Source organism: Pseudophryne corroboree, chromosome 4 (genome assembly GCF_028390025.1).
Source record: "Pseudophryne corroboree isolate aPseCor3 chromosome 4, aPseCor3.hap2, whole genome shotgun sequence".
Taxonomy (NCBI): domain Eukaryota; kingdom Metazoa; phylum Chordata; class Amphibia; order Anura; family Myobatrachidae; genus Pseudophryne; species Pseudophryne corroboree.
In genome coordinates, this window is record NC_086447.1 from 556,440,368 (window position 1) to 556,458,426 (window position 18,059).

General features: G+C 45.2%; 1 protein-coding gene across 3 annotated transcripts in view; it reads right to left on the bottom strand.

Annotated features, from left to right (window-relative positions):
* Positions 1-914: 914 nt before the first annotated feature.
* The window catches only part of MTFR2 (mitochondrial fission regulator 2), a 105,581-nt gene continuing 88,436 nt past the window's right edge, over positions 915-18,059 (bottom strand). For all 3 annotated transcript variants that reach the window (XM_063917391.1, XM_063917392.1, XM_063917389.1), the window contains 2 exons: positions 6,625-6,805; positions 915-6,443 (listed from right to left, as the gene is read on the bottom strand). In XM_063917391.1, the coding sequence (XP_063773461.1) occupies positions 6,351-6,443; positions 6,625-6,805 (274 nt within the window). In that variant the 3' untranslated portion in view covers positions 915-6,350. The remainder of the gene's footprint in view (positions 6,444-6,624; positions 6,806-18,059) is intronic.

Here is an 18,059-nt window from a genome sequence, read left to right on the forward strand (position 1 = left end):
CCCATGTTACTTTATGGACAGCCAAGGGACGGGGAGTCCAGAACGAAAATGTAATGATATAGATGGAAATGGTGCCCCTGTCCATGGGCTGAAGGGTGGTGCCAAATGGGGGTTTGGGGGATGGTTGCTCAGGAACTGCATTCTTTTTATTAAAGGTGTCCCAGGCAGAAAGCGTGAGATCTAGTAGGAACTGGGAGAGCAGGTTTGGTCTAAGGTGCTGAAAGCCAAGGAAGATGAGATATTGAATCCACCCCTCCAAGATCACTCTCCAGATCCACCCACCCCCCTTTTGAGTCCTTCAAGAAGTGCCAGGCAAACAGTTGGCTAAGCCAAGAGGCTTGGTAGTATCAAGAGGCAAGCCCATACCTCCATCAATGGCCTGTTTAGACAGGATTTCTCTACAAACATAAGGCTTTTTATGGTTCCAGATACATTTACTGAAAGAGTATTGGACGGCAGAGAGCACTCCCGCTGGAACCGTGACAGGGAGCATTTGGAAAACAAAATAAAACAATTTGGGGGGGAGCGACGTTGATCTTAATGGCATTAATTCTGCCTACTCAGTATATAAAGTGATCATGAGAAACTGAGCCCTAAAGGGTATAAATATCAAATTTATATGGATGTTACAAATATTATATTTGTTTGGATTATCTGGCAGCCCAAATCTTTTGGAAAGATACAGAAAAGCAGTACGTGGGCATGATATACTATTGGCCACTTTTCATGTCATTTCCTGCAGTCAGCAGATTTCAGCCTGCTGCAACTGATCTTCCCTTGAGAATGGTGCAAACTTATTTAGAGGACGACAAAAGTGTTAACAGACCATAAAAAAATGAAAACATAAAAGCTCCAATGAAAGATAAAAAGTAATTTATTTTTCAAACTATTTACAAAATTGTTACCAATGTACAACACATTACTGTGCAATAAGCATATAAACTTTGTGATAGCAGCACTTTAAGACTTTGCAAGATTGTAAAATGTAAGAAAAAAAAGTTACGTATATTAACATGTAAATAGACATGAAAAAAGTAGCAATATGCAATAGTGCAATAAAGGAAATAAAATAATTAGGTTGTTTTTTTAAATTAGCAGCGTTCATTTTGTATTATTTTCTTAATAGGGGTGATTTTTCTCTTAGATGGGCTCTTTTAAACAAAATAATCTACAATACTACAAGTTACTAATACCCCAAAGCTGCCAAAGAAACCCTCTAGAACAGTGGTTCTCAAACTTTTTCCTGCCATGACGCTAGAAGAATGACATCCACATAAGTCACCCAAAACCTTAAAAAGTTCTCAACAAACGTAAACTAACCATACTGTATCATAATGTGCTAGACATACCCTTTAAAACGCCTACTCCACATGCTTTTAACAGTACAAACCATCAGATCCATGCCATTTATATGGCCATCAGTTCCTCCCTCATGCCATTTATGCCCATCAGATCCTCCCTCGTGCCATTTATATGCCCATCGGATCCTCCCTCGTGCCATTTATATGCCCATCAGATCCTCCCTCGTGCCATTTATATGCCCATCAGATCTTCTCACATGCCCTTTATATGCCCATCAGATCCTCCCACATGCCCTTTATATGCCCAGCAGATCCTCTCACATACCATTTATATGTCCATCTGATCCTCCCACATGGCCTCAGTACCCTCCTCATACATTTTGTATGCTGGAGTGATACCCCACATGCCCTCAGAACCTTTGGAGCAGAATGGAGGGCAGGAGATCGCTCTCTTGCTTCAATGGCTATTCCGTTTCAGGAGCATCAGAATGACAGCTGCGGATGGGTCTGCTGGGCACAACCTGTGGGGACTTTTTTTCGAACCCTTACCACATTTCAAGGACCTACTAGTGGCACAGTTTGAGAAGCACTGATCTAGAAAGTGTGTATATATAGATATTGTAATACAATAATATAAATATTAAAGAGGCATGTTATTAATTGTATTTTTATAGCATCAATCATATGCTGTACATATTTTGCATCAGTGCAGCCAACATCCTAAATTTCTTACTTACAAGATATGAAACACAAAATAAAATTAAAATTGTGTTGTTTTTTTGAGGTGGTGGTGGTGGGGACTGTGGTAGAAACTCAAAGTACATGAAGGTTACCAAAAATTTACAAATACAAAAACACACATGCCCATGGTTGGAATCAAATCTCCTACAGCGGCTGCCTAGCTTTCCATTTTCTTTTAAGCAGTTCAAAACTAATATAAAATGACACTTAAAACTGACAACGTATTTCCCATGACACCAAGGTAATCCACCCCACTAGTAAGAGCAAAAATAAGTTGATAGACAGCCATAACAATTACACTACTCAATTTGCCAAGTACAAAAGGACACTGCTCTCACTTTGGCTTTGATGAAATATCTTGTAATGACACAGCTTGAAAACTTAACATATAAAATATATGATCCTATAGGTTTATTAATTTAGTTAAGGACTAATACATGGGAGATGTATCAAATTTTGGAGAGAGAAAGTACCAACCAATCAGCTCCTAATAGCCATTTTACAGGCTGTGTTTGAAAAATGGTAGTTAGGAGCTGATTTTTTGCTACTTTATCCCTCTCCAAGCTTTGATAAAGCTCGCCCATAATTAGTCAGGAGTGTCAATTAATGGGATGACAATCAGTTGGGTGACCATGCTCTATATAAAAATCATAAAACAGAACTATGGCCGCATCCGTGGCTAAATGAATCGGCCCCTTAATGTCACATTCATGCACAAGTCAGAATATTCTAAAGGGTTCACAAACTACCACTGTATATGAATGCTGCAAAATTCTATTTAACAGAAAGGTGTTCTGATTCACCTATCAAGCACTCCTTTACTTATGACTGGATAAGAAAATATTAAGCAGAAATCAGATCATACTGTATCACAGGTTGAGTCCTTTTAGCCCGATTGAGATAGGGACATCTTTGCTTTCTGATGATTCAATGTACACAAACTTTGTTTCATGCACAATTATTACAAATACTGGATAAAATTACCTTCAGGCTATGTGTATAAGGTGTATATTAAACATAAATGCATTATGGTATGCAAATATTCCAAACCATGGAAAAATCCAATATCTAAAAACCTTCTGGTCCCAAGCATTTCGGATATGGGAAACAACCTGTAATGTAATAACTATAAACACTCTTAAACCATAACGGTTCCATTATTTAAAAAAAGAACTGCCACCAATGCAGTCGCTATTGGATCTAGATGTAAAGAAGAAGGCAAACACGGACATGACATGCTTGTAGCTACTGTACCACCTGCAATGGCAGTAGTTTAACCATTGGCTGTACCCACTATCATCACAGGCCGTGCAGCGCTTCCCTGCTCAGAGGAGCAGAGCAGGTGTTTTAAGGAGTATTGATAGGGATTGTTAGACTTCCACCCCTCCCCTAATGTTCAACGACCACAGCGTTCAATTCTCACTTCTTTAAAGAATAGGCAAAAAGCATCCTGAAATACTGAATAAAAGCAGGTGATAAGACAGACAGCACTGCAAAGTTCAAATATAAACACACACCAACAAAAGTTACTGCATGCAGTCTATGAGGGTTATTTGCCAACATTGCTCCAAGGTGCAAATGTATACTAAAACCACAGCGACCAACACAGGTTGAGTATCCCATATCCAAATATTCCGAAATACGGAATATTCCGAAATACGGACTTTGAGTGAGAGTGAAATAGTGAAACCTTTGTTTTTTGATGGCTCAATGTACACAAACTTTGTTTAATACACAAAGCTATTAAAAATATTGTATTAAATGACCTTCAGGCTGTGTGTATAAGGTGTATATGAAACATAAATTAATTGTGTGAATGTAGACACTTTGTTTAATGCACAAAGTTATAAAAAGTATTGTATTAAATGACCTTCAGGCTGTGTGTATAAGGTGTATATGTAACATAAATGCATTCTGTGCTTAGACTTAGGTCCCATTGCCATGATATCTCATTATGGTATGCAATTATTCCAAAATCCGGAAAAATCCGATATCCAAAATACCTCTGGTCCCAAGCATTTTGGATAAGGGATACTCAACCTGTACAACATATGCTTTCATAGTCTAACTTCAAATAAAAATGATAGAAACTATTTACTGATTGGTTGCTATGGTGTTACTGTAGATTATCTTAATTGGTATGATGTACCAACGGGCACAATTTCAACTATCACATGGTCAGCAGTGTAATGTCAAGTACAGTATGATAAGGTACTAATGTTAGTTGCAGCATTATAACAGTGTTGGCACTTATGGTGTGTACACACGGTGAGATAATTTCTTACAATTTTGACTATATAGTCAAAATCGTAAGAAAAGTTAGTGCAGATCGCAAGGTGAAAATCACCTTGCGATCCCGATGTGATGCCGATGCGCAGTCGGCATCGCAAGCCTAGATAGTCAAAATTGACTTGCCTCTGCAGAGTCTATCTCGTAGATTAGATAGTCAAAATTGACACTTAGCCAAAATCGCACAGTCAGTATCGCAAGCACAGTCATTATATGCTTGCGATGCTGACCTAGCCCCTGTCGCATAGTGAGAATCGGGGTTAGCCCGAATCTGACCGTGTGTATGCACCTTTAGTTTTTAAACATTATGGGAAAATATCAAGTTTAAAGTTATAATTATCTTTGATAAAGCCTTGACATTGAGCAAAACTAGTCAGAGGTCTGTGGAAAAGTGTCTGGATTGATTTTATCTTCAAACTGCTCCTTAACATTGTTACATTACTGTATTTTGCCCTTGCTTTATACTAACATCAGTACCTTGTCGGCATACTGTGCTCGACATTACGCTGCCGACAATGTGACTGTTGTCCCATTGACTCCCATATTAGAATCCTTCGGCAATGCCAGTCCCATGAAGGAAATTATGGTGCAGATTTATGAAAGCTTTGACAGAGAAAATACCAACCAATCAGCTCCTGTAACTTTACAGTCGGTGTTTGAAAAATATCAGTTGAGCTGATTGGTTGGTACTTTAGCTCTCTTCAAGCTTTGATAGATCTAGCTCTAAGTTTTGGTTCATTTGCTATCCATAAAGGTTCCGAAACAGAAAACGGATATGTTTATTGGGGTGGGTGATGTCACATGAAGCACAAAACCACAAGCTATGCCCTTATTGCTTATCTTCTATAAAACACAGCTTTATTTGCTACCTGTAAAATATGGCATTGACTGTCTATCACACAGGAGAAAACCCACTGCACTTTACTCTTGAACCAAGCTGCAGTGAATTCAAGGTATGACCAAACAGTACACACTGGGGGTCATTCAGAGTTGATCGCTAGCTGCCGTTGTTCGCAGCGCAGCGATCAAGCTAAAAAAACGGCATTTCTGCGCATGCGTATGCGTGACGTACGGGGACAAAGCCCGTTGTGGTTGTGCACAGGTTCTAGCGAAGTTTTCAGTTGCACTGACAACCGCAAGAAGATTGACAGAAAGGGGGCGTGTCTGGGTGTCAACCGACCGTTTTCAGGGAGGATTACCAAAAATGAAGGCGTGTCTTAAAAAACGCAGGCGTGGGTGGGCGTTCGCTGGGCGGGTGTATGACGTCAAATCCGGACACGGATAGGCTGAAGTGATCGCCAGCACTGAGTAGGTTCAGAGCTACTCTGAAACTGCACAAACTGGTTTTGCAGAGCTCGGCTGCACATGCGTTCGCACTTCTGCTAAACTAAGATACACTCCCCAGTGGGCGGCGGCGGCATAGCGTTTGCACAGCTGCTAAAACTAGCTAGCGAGCAACTCTGAATGACCCCCACTACATTCACGATTCATATAGGAACATGTCAAATGTTGGATAACTAACCTAACGTGTCAAAAGAGCCAATAACTAGAAAGCCAGTGAGTAAAGCAGTTTAGCATTTCTGTATGTACTCATACTAACTGTTAGTTGGATTATAATCTGCTAGAATATAGAATATTAATACTAGCAGTGGAATATGCTTATTTTTTCATGCTATAGACTGCCCATTGCCAAAGGAATGCAGAGTAGTTCACGATTGCCAGTCTAAGCACAAGACAGTAAAAAGAAAACATTAATAAAAGGATAAAAAAATAAAATATTCTGAATACCCGAATGACATGCAAATTTTATCTCTAGCCATCTTGCAGCACTTCAAACTTCTCACTTAAAAATAAATAAAAACTTTTACAGTAAAACGGACTTAAAATTGTGATATCCTAGTAATAAAGGAAAATTAAAAAACGTAAGTGCAGACCCAGGCTTGACTGGACTACAGACAGCATTGAACAGATTCTCACTTGTTTACAACAAGTCTCATCCAGAAGGGATTGCATACAAATCTACGCATGGGCTCCAGATCTTATAGACACTTGCTTTTTTGACATTTCTTTCTGCGTTCTCTTTCCAACAGGCTTCAGTAGGTGGCGACCAAACTACAGATAAAGAGTATTGGCAGAGTTAGATGTAAATGTGCTGTGCAATTCGACAGGAAAACTACATTTGTCATTCTGCCTCCTCTGTTATACTAGACACAGAATAATCATAAGTGTCCATATATGATGTTTACAAGGAAATTAGTATTTAGTTAATAGTTTCTGGAATGATGTACTGTACCATTGGATTTTCAGGACTTGAGAATGGAGATTCCTCATGAGATCTATTTTCTTTATCGAATGAGTCATCTTTGTGTCTGTGTGCAAACTTCTGCTTTAAGGCATGAGCTATAATAGCTGCAGGGTCATTTAGAGAACGCCTCTTCTTGTTTTTGCTTGCTAATGGTGTACCTCCTGGGGATCTAGAGGGAGAAGGGGAAAATAATTATCAGACGCAACATAAAAAAACCATCCATACTGCGATAATGCCACTTTGTTACAAAGTCTTTAAAATGGTTCATCACCGATCAGTTCTACACACCAAAGGGTAAGGGCATACATGTGTTTTTTTCCTTAGGTAATTGCACTTACACGTTCCGTTTGCCTACGCACAGTGCGCGGAGTATCACAAGCATCAATACACTATAAATGTCTGTTCATACAGCTTATGAAATGAAGTCAGAAGAGCGACATAGCAAAATATCATGCATATATTACAAATAGGCAAATGGAGACAATTACAGCTACCGTATACATATGTTTATGGGCCCTGTCGCATATTGTAGCTGCTTAGAAGGAAGGGAATGCAGCTGTCACAGATGACATCCATGTATTTTGACAGTGATTAGATGAAAAGAATAGAAAGATTAGCACCAATCTAACGTTTTTCCCTGAATGTTTTGCCTTTAATGTAAGTATGTATAGCCACCAAATACCGGCCAGTAAGGTGAAGCACTGATGTGGGAATATAATCTGAACATTCAGGTACCTGGCACAATTATGCGATAGTGAAGACTGCATAAAAATAAATGTTGTGAGTAACGAGTAAGCAAAGTTAAGGGTACAAGCTCTTAAGAAAAAAAACGGAGTGGAGAAAGGAGAAACAAGTCTGGACAACAGAACAGACAAAAACAGATCCGGTCTTTAGGGTCGTCAGTAAGTAGGTCGACATGGTTTCTAGGTCGACATGAGTTATTCACATTTTTCTTTCTTTCATTTTTGTACCTTTTTCATACTTTATGATCCACATGGACTATAAGTAGGATTTTGGTTACCTACCGGTAAATCCTTTTCTCGTAGTCCATAGAGGATGCTGGGGTCTACTTTAGTACCATGGGGTATAGACGGGTCCACCAGGAGCCATTGGCACTTTAAGAGTCTGAGAGTGTGGGCTGGCTCCTCCCTCTATGCCCCTCCTACCAGACTCAGTCTAGAAACTGTGCCGAGGAGACGGACATCTTCGAGAGAAGGATTTAACACAGATAGTGGTGAGATTCACACCAGCTCACACATACATGGCACGCCAAGCCAACTTGCTTGAAACTCTCAGCAACTGCTTAAAATAAGAATTTACTTACCGATAATTCTATTTCTCATAGTCCGTAGTGGATGCTGGGGACTCCGTAAGGACCATGGGGAATAGTGGCTCCGCAGGAGACTGGGCACATCTAAAGAAAGCTTTAGGACTATCTGGTGTGCACTGGCTCCTCCCCCTATGACCCTCCTCCAAGCCTCAGTTAGGATACTGTGCCCGGACGAGCGTACACAATAAGGAAGGATTTTGAATCCCGGGTAAGACTCATACCAGCCACACCAATCACACCGTATAACCTGTGATCTGAACCCAGTTAACAGCATGATAACAGAGGAGCCTCTGAAAGATGGCTCACAACAATAATAACCCGATTTTTGTAACAATAACTATGTACAAGTATTGCAGACAATCCGCACTTGGGATGGGCGCCCAGCATCCACTACGGACTATGAGAAATAGAATTATCGGTAAGTAAATTCTTATTTTCTCTAACGTCCTAAGTGGATGCTGGGGACTCCGTAAGGACCATGGGGATTATACCAAAGCTCCCAAACGGGCGGGAGAGTGCGGATGACTCTGCAGCACCAAATGAGAGAACTCCAGGTCCTCCTCAGCCAGGATATCAATTTTGTAGAATTTTACAAACGTATTTGCTCCTGACCAAGTAGCTGCTCGGCAAAGTTGTAAAGCCGAGACCCCTCGGGCAGCCGCCCAAGATGAGCCCACCTTCCTTGTGGAGTGGGCATTTACAGATTTTTGGCTGTGGCAGGCCTGCCACAGAATGTGCAAGCTGAATTGTACTACAAATCCAACGAGCAATAGTCTGCTTAGAAGCAGGAGCACCCAGCTTGTTGGGTGCATACAGGCTAAACAGCGAGTAAGATTTCCTGACTCCAGCCGTCCTGGAAACATATATTTTCAGGGCACTGACAACGTCTAGCAACTTGGAGGCCTCCAAGTCCCTAGTAGCCGCAGGCACCACCAATAGGTTGGTTCAGGTGAAACGCTGAAACCACCTTGGGGAGAAACTGAGGACGAGTCCTCAATTCCGCCCTGTCCGAATGGAAAATCAGATAAGGGCTTTTTCAGGATAAAGCCGCCCATTCTGACACGCGCCTGGCCCAGGCCAGGGCCAACAGCATGACCACTTTTCATGTGATATATTTGAACTCCACAGATTTAAGTGGTTCAAACCAATGTGACTTTTGGAACCCAAAACTACATTGAGATCCCAAAGTGCCACTGGAGGCACAAAAGGAGGCTGTATATGCAGTACCCCTTTTACAAACGTCTGAACTTCAGGGACTGAAGCTAGTTCTTTTTTGGAAGAAAATTGACAGGGCCGAAATTTGAACCTTAATGGACCCCAATTTCAGGCCCATAGACACTCCTGTTTGCAGGAAATGTAGGAATCGACCCAGTTGAATTTCCTCCGTCGGGCCTTACTGGCCTCGCACCACGCAACATATTTTCGCCAATTGCGGTGATAATGTTTTTGCGGTTACATCCTTCCTGGCTTTGATCAGGATAGGGATGACTTCATCTGGAATGCCTTTTTTCCTTCAGGATCCGGCGTTCAACCGCCATGCCGTCAAACGCAGCCGCGGTAAGTCTTGGAACAGACAGGGTCCTTGCTGGAGCAGGTCCCTTCTTAGAGGTAGAGGCCACGGATCTTCCGTGAGCATCTCTTGAAGTTCCGGTTACCAAGTTCTTCTTGGCCAATCCGGAACCACGAATATAGAGCTTACTCCTCTCCATCTTATCAATCTCAGTACCTTGGGTATGAGAGGCAGAGGAGGGAACACATACCCTGACTGGTACACCCACGGTGTTACCAGAGCGTCTACAGCTTATTGCCTGAGGGTCCCTGGACCTGGCGCAATACCTGTCGAGTTTTTAATCATGTGGAAGACTTCTGGGTGAAGTCCCCACTCTCCCGGGTGGAGGTCGTGCTGAGGAATTCTGCTTCCCAGTTGTCCACTCCCGGAATGAATACTGCTGACAGTGCTATCACATGATTTTCCGCCCAGCGAAGAATCCTTGCAGCTTCTGCCATTGCCCTCCTGCTTCTTGTGCCACCCTGTCTGTTTACGTGGGTGACTGCCGTGATGTTGTCCGACTGGATCAACACCGGCTGACCTTGAAGCAGAGGTCTTGCTAAGCTTAGAGCATTGTAAATGTCCCTTAGCTTCAGGATATTTATGTGAAGTGATGTCTCCAGGCTTGACCATAAGCCCTGGATATTCCTTCCCTGTGTGACTGCTCCCCAGCCTCGCAGGCTGGCATCCGTGGTCACCAGGACCCAGTCCTGAATGCCTAATCTGCGGCCCTCTAGAAGATGAGCACTCTGCAACCACCACAGGAGGGACACCCTTGTCCTTGGTGACAGGGTTATCCGCTGATGCATCTGAAGATGCGACCCGGACCATTTGTCCAGCAGGTCCCACTGGTGCGTGGAATCTGTCGAATGGGATTGCTTCGTAGGAAGCCACCATTTTACCCAGAACCCTTGTGCATTGATGCACTGAGACTTGGCTCGGTTTTAGGAGGTTCCTGACTAGCTCGGATAACTCCCTGGCTTTCTCCTCCGGGAGAAACACCTTTTTCTGGACTGTGTCCAGGATCATCCCTAGGAGCAGAAGACACGTCGTCGGAACCAGGTGCGATTTTGGAATATTGAGAATCCAATCGTGCTGCCGCAACACTACCTGAGATAGTGCTACACCGACCTCCAACTGTTCCCTGGATCTTACCCTTATCAGGGAATTGTCCAAGTAAGGGATAACTAAAATTCCCTTCCTTCGAAGGAATATCATCATTTCGGCCATTACCTTGGTAAAGACCCGGGGTGCCGTGGACCATCCCTACGGCAGCGTCTGAACTGATAGTGACAGTTCTGTACCATAAACCTGAGGTACCCTTGGTGAGAAGGGTAAATTTTTTACATGAAGGTAAGCATCCTTGATGTCCCGAGAAATCATGTAGTCCCCTTCTTCCAGGTTCGCAATCACTGCTCTGAGTGACTCAATCTTGAATTTGAACCTCTGTATGTAAGTGTTCAAAGATTTTAGATTTAGAATCGGTCTCACCGAGCCGTCTGGCTTCGGTACCACAACAGTGTGGAATAATACCCCGTTCCCTGTTGCAGGAGGGGTATCTTGATTATCACCTGCTGGGAATACAGCTTGTGAATGGCTTCCAAAACTGTCTCCCTGTCAGAAGGAGACATCGGTAAAGCCGACTTTAGGAAACGGCGAGGGGGAGACGTCTCGAATTCTAATTTGTACCCCTGAGATATCACCTGAAGGATCCAGGGGTCTACTTGCGAGTGAGCCCACTGCGCGCTGAAATTCATTGAGACGGGCCCCCCACCGTGCCCGATTCTGCTTGTAAAGCCCCAGCGTATACTGAGGGCTTGGCAGAGGCGGGAGAGGGTTTCTGTTCCTGGGAACTGGCTGATTTCTGCAGCCTTTTTCCTCTCTCTCTGTCACGGGGCAGAAATGAGGAACCTTTTGCCCGCTTGTCCACGAAAAGACTGCGCCTGATAATACGGCGTCTTCTCATGTTGAGAGGCGACCTGGGGTACAAACGTGGAATTCCCAGCTGTTGCCGTGGCCACCAGGTCTGAAAGACCGACCCCAAATAACTCCTCCCTTAATAAAGCAATACTTCCAAATGCCGTTTGGAATACGCATCACCTGACCACTGACGTGTCCATAACCCTCTACTGGTAGAAATGGACAACGCGCTTAGGCTTGATGCCAGTCTGCAATTATTCCGCTGTGCATCACGCATATATAGAAATGCATCTTTTAAATGCTCTATAGGCAAAAATATACTGTCCCTATCTAGGGTATCAATATTTTCAGTCAGGGAATCCGACCACGCCAACCCAGCACTGCACATCCAGGCTGAGGCGATTGCTGGTCGCAGTATAACACCAGTATGCGTGTAAATACCTTTTAGGATACCCTCCTGCTTTCTATCAGCAGGATCCTTAAGGGCGGCCATGTCAGGCGAAGGTAGAGCCCTTACAAGCGTGTGAGCGCTTTATCCGCCCTAGGGGGTGTTTCCCAACGCACCCTAACCTCTGGCGGGAAAGGATATAATGCCAATAACATTTTAGAAATTATCAGTTGTTATCGGGGGAAACCCACGCATCATCACACACCTCATTTAATTTCTCAGATTCAGGAAAACTACAGGTAGTTTTTCCTCACCGAACATAATACCCCCCTTTTTTTTTTTTTTTGGTGGTACTCGTTTTTTCATTGCCTCAATCATGTTACGTGTGGCCCTACTGGAAGTCACATTCGTCTCTTCACCGTCGACACTGGAGTCAGTATCCGTGTCGGCGTCTATATTTGCCATCTGAGGTAACGGGCGCTTTAGAGCCCCTGACGGCCTATGAGACGTCTGGACAGGCACAAGCTGAGTAGCCGGCTGTCTCATGTCAACCACTGTCTTTTATACAGAGCTGACACTGTCACGTAATTCCTTCCAACAGTTCATCCACTCAGGTGTCGACCCCCTAGGGGGTGACATCACTATTACAGGCAATCTGCTCCGTCTCCACATCATTTTTCTCCTCATACATGTCGACACAAAAGTACCGACATACAGCACACACACAGGGAATGCTCTGATAGAGGACAGGACCCCACTAGCCCTTTGGGGAGACAGAGGGAGAGTTTGCCAGCACACACCAGAGCGCTATATATATATACAGGGATAACCTTATATAAGTGTTTTTCCCCTTATAGCTGCTGTATAGTTAATACTGCGCCTAATTAGTGCCCCCCTCTCTTTTTTAACCCTTTCTGTAGTGTAGTGACTGCAGGGGAGAGTCAGGAAGCTTCCCTCCAACGGAGCTGTGAGGGAAAATGGCGCCAGTGTGCTGAGGAGATAGGCTCCGCCCCCTTATCGGCGGCCTTATCACCCGTTTTTCTATGTATTCTGGCAGGGGTTAAATGCATCCATATAGCCCAGGAGCTATATGTGATGCATTTTTTGCCATCCAAGGTGTTTTTATTGCGTCTCAGGGCGCCCCCCCCCAGCGCCCTGCACCCTCAGTGACCGAAGTGTGAAGTGTGCTGAGAGCAATGGCGCACAGCTGCAGTGCTGTGCGCTACCTTGTTTAAGACAGGACGTCTTCTGCCGCCGATTTTCCGGACCTCTTCTGCCTTCTGGCTCTGTAAGGGGGCCGGCGGCGCGGCTCTGGGACCCATCCAAGCTGGGCCTGTGATCGTCCCTCTGGAGCTAATGTCCAGTAGCCTAAGAAGCCCAATCCACTCTGCACGCAGGTGAGTTCGCTTCTTCTCCCCTTAGTCCCTCGATGCAGTGAGCCTGTTGCCAGCAGGTCTCACTGAAAATAAAAAACCTAATCTAAAACTTTCACTAAGAAGCTCAGGAGAGCCCCTAGTGTGCACCCTTCTCGTTCGGGCACAGAGATCTAACTGAGGCTTGGAGGAGGGTCATAGGGGGAGGAGCCAGTGCACACCAGATAGTCCTAAAGCTTTCTTTAGATGTGCCCAGTCTCCTGCGGAGCCGCTATTCCCCATGGTCCTTACGGAGTCCCCAGCATCCACTTAGGACGTTAGAGAAACATTACTTAAAGTAACAATGCAGTACTTAACTAAAACAAAGTTGTACTGAACCAAATAACATTTGCAGGAAAACGAAGCGCTGGGCAGGGGCCCAGCATTCTCTACGGACTACGAGAAAATTATTTACCGGTAGGTAACCAAATTCTATTTTCTCTTACGTCCTAGAGGATGCTGGGGTCCACTTTAGTACCATGGGGATGTACCAAAGCTTCCAGAATGGGAGGGAGAGCGCGGAGGCTCCTGCAGAATTGATTGACTGAATTTCAGATCATCAGAGGTCAAAGTATCAAACTTGTAAAACTTTGCAAACGTGTTCGACCCAGACCAAGTTGCAGCTCGGCAAAGTTACAATGCTGAGACACACCGGGCAGCTGCCCAGGAAGACCCCACCTTACGAGTAGAGTGGGCCTTAACAGATTTTGGACATGACAGTCCTGCCGTAGAATAAGCGTGCTGATAGTGAACCTAATCCAGCAAGAAATAGTCTGCTTAGAAGCAGGACACCCAATTTTCTTGGGATCATTTAGGACAAACAGAGTCCGACCTTCCGTGACGAGAAGTTCTCTTCACATATATCTTCACTTTGATGTAATTGAGGAGTCAGTAGCCACTCGCACCACAATAGCTTGGTTGATATGAAATGCCCAAACAACCTTTGGAAGAAACTGCTGACATGGCCGGAGCTCAACTCTATCTTCGTGGAAGATCAAGTAAGGGCTTTTACAGGATAAAGCCCCCAATTCGGACACACGTCTAGCAGAAGCTAAGGCCAACAATGTGACCGCCTTCCATGTAAGAAATTTGACCTCAACCTCCTGTAGAGGCTCAAACCAATCCGACTGGAGGAACTGCAACACCACGTTAAGGTCCCAAGGCGCCGTAGGCGGTACAAAGGGAGGCTGGATGTGCAGAACTCCCTTCAAAAAAGTCTGAACCTCAGGGAGGGCAGCCAATGGTTTCTGAAAGAAAATGGATAGGGTCGAAATCTGGACCTTCACAGATCCTAACCTCAGGCCCCTATCCACACCTGCCTGCAGGAATAGGAGAAAACGTCCGAGTTGAAACGCCACCGTAGGGAACTTCTTGTATTCACACCGAGAGACACATTTTTTTCCAAATACGATGGTAATGTTTAGACGTTACCCCTTTCCTAGCCTGTGTCAGGGTAGGAATGACCTTCCGAGCAAGTATCAGGCGCTCAACTTCAATGCCGTCAAACGTAGCCGCGGTAATTCTTGATAGGTGAACGGCTCCTGCTGCAGCAGGTCCTCCCGAAGAGGAAGAGGCCTCGGCTCTTCTTGCAGTAGATTCAGAAGGTCCGCGTACCAAGCAATTCTTGGCCAGTCTGGGGTAACGAGGATCGCTTGAACCCTTGTTCTCCTTATGAGCTTTAGGATTCTTGGAATGAGTGGGAGTGGTGGAAACACGTACACTGACCGGAACACCCATGGAGACACCAGGGCATCCACTGCCACTGCCTGTGGGTCCCTCGACCTGGAACAATAACGCCGAAGCTTCTTGTTGAGAAGAGAGGCCATCATGCCTATTTGGGGTAAGCCCCAAAGATCTGTTATTTACCAAGCCCTTCTTGGCCAGTCTGGGGCAATGAGGATCTGGTGGAAACACGTACACTGACTGGAACACCCACGGAGACACCAGGGCGTCCACTGCCACTGCTTGTGGGTCCCTCGACCGGGAACAATAACGCTGAAGCTTCTAGTTGAGACGAGAGGCCTTCATGTCTATTTGGGATAATCCCCAAAGGTCTGTTATTTCCTTGAACACCTCTGAATGGAGACCCCACTTCCCTGGATGGAGATTGTGTCTGCTGAGGAAGTCTACTTCCCAGCTGTCTACTCCCGGAATGAAGATGGCTGACAGCGAAAACGTGTGCTTTTCTGTCCAGAGGAGTATTCTTGTCACCTCTGACATCGCCGCTCTGCTCTTCATTCCGCCCTGTCTGTTTATGTAAGCCACTGTTGTTACGTTGTCCGACTGCACTTGAAAGGCCCAATTTCTTGGAAGAGGGGCTGCCTGAAGAAGACCGTTGTAGACGGCTCTTAGTTCAAGGATGTTGATGGGCAGGCCGGCTTCCAGTATTGATCACCGTCCTTGGAAGGTTACTCTTTGAGTGACTGCTCCCCAGCCCCGAAGGCTCGCATTCGTGGTTAGAAGGACCCAGTCCTGAATCCCGAAAGAGGCCACCATCTTTCCCAATAGGCGAATGCATTGATGAACCTACACCCGGGCTAGCTTCAGGACATCCCGGACCATAGCTTGTATCACCAACGCCTTTTTTCTGCGGAAGAAACACCCTTTGCACTTCCGTATCCAGGATCATTCCCAGAAAGGACAACCTCTGGGTTAGTTCCAAATGTGATTTTGGAAGGTTCAGAATCCAACCATGACTCTTGAGGAGGCGTGTTGTGAGAACAATGGACTGCAGCAGCTTCTCCTTGGACGATTCCTTTATCAGCAGAACGTCCAGATATGGAATGATGTTCACACCCTGCTTGCGGAGGAGAACCATCATTTCTGCCATCACCTTGGTAAACACCCTTGGTGCTGTGGAGAGGCCGAATGGCAGGGCCTGGAACTGGAAATGACAGTCCAGCAATGCTAAACGGAGATAAGCCTGATGCGGCAGCCAGATCTGAATATGGAGGTACGCATCCTTGACATCCAGTGATACCAGAAATTCCCCCTCTTCCAGACCTGATATCACCACCCTGAGTGACTCCATCTTGAACGTGAACTCCTTTAGAAAGGGGTTCAATGATTTTAGCTTCAGAATGGGCCTGACCGACTCACCCGGTTTCAGTACCACGAAAAGGTTTGAATAGTAACCTTTGTTCTGCATGTGAGGCGATACTGGCACAATGACCTGTGCCTCCACCAATTTTTGGACAGCGTCTTGTAATACACTGCTGTCTGCCCAAAAAAAAAAAGGCGAAAAAGCGATGAGGAGGGAGACTTTGAAATTCCAGCCTGTATCCCGGGGACACAATATCTATCACCCAGGGATCCATGCCGGACGATACCCAGACGTGACTGAAGTGTCTGAGTCTCGCTCCCACCGGCCCCACTTCCAGGCCGCGCGGTCCACCGTCATGCGGAGGACTTTGGCGTACTTGAAGCAGGCTTTTGTTCCTGGGAACTTGCAGCGGCAGGTTTCTTGGACTTAACCCAACTTATACCTAAAGAAGGTATTGGATGTCCTGGCCTTTCTAGGCTTGTTAGGCCGAAAGGACTGCGTTGCAGATGAAGAGAAGGATTTCTTCGGCGCAGGCGCTGCTGAGGGTAGAAACGGAAACTTACCTGCTGTAGCCGTGGATATACACGTGGCTAGAGCTTCCCCAAAGAGAGCCTGACCTGTATAGGGTAGGTACTACACACTTTTTCTGGATTCCGCGTCGGCCGACCACTGGCGCAGCCACAGTCCCCGACAAGCTGAAACAGACATGGAATAGATTCCCGCAGCCATGGAACCCAGGTCTTTCATGGACTCTACCATAAAACCTGCTGAATCATGTATGTTGCGTAAATATAATGCAACGTCATCCCTATCCATTGTATCCAAATCCTCAAGTAAGGCAACCGACCACTTTACTATTGCCTTTGCAATCCATGCAGTAGCAATAGTGGGGCGTAATATGGCCCCTGAAGCAGTGTACATTGATTTAAGCGTGTTATCAATTTTCCTATCAGCCGGCTCCTTTTAGGCGGTAGATCCTGGAACAGGTAAAACCACCTTTTTTGAGAGTCTGGACACAGATGCGTCAACAATCGGCGGGTTTTCCCATTTTTTCCTATCCTCAGTGAAAGGAAACGCCACCTGGACCCTTTTTGGGACTTGGAATTTTTTTCTCAGGGGTTTCCCATGCTTTTTCAAATATAGCATTCAATTCATTTGACGCATGGAAGGTTAGCGAGGTCTTTTTATTTTCAGTGAAAAAGGCCTCCTCAACCTGCTCAGGTGTGGTATCATTAGCATTCAACACATCCGATAGCCTCTATCAACAATTGCACCCCCTTTGCAAGAGATGCAGACCCCCACAACACATCCCCATCATCGTCTGTGGTGTCAGAATTGGTATCCGTGTCGTCTTGTGTCACATGCACAAGCGCACGTTTGTGGGGGTATATAGCGGGGCGTCCTAAGGTACCAGAAACAGGCCATACTTCCATAGAGCTTTGTAATACCTGGGTTGCAGATTCATTACTTGCAACCCTGTCAGAAATCTGAGAAATCCAAGATTTGATAGAGGAAAACCACTCAGGTTCCCTTGCTGGTATCTGTGCTAAACCAGTGCTATCCTGATTACATGGAATGGGATCATCCTGGGAGGATAAATCCTCTGCAGCATATGACACAGTGTTCCTGGACATAGCTAAAGGAGACTACCAAACACTTCACGCGCACACACACAGGTGAGGGCAGACAGTTTCCCCCCCAAGAAAGGCAAGAGATACTCAGAGACTGGAGACAACCCCCACACACCGCTTTTTAGCAAAGGGAGATCCCTTGTCAGCGCT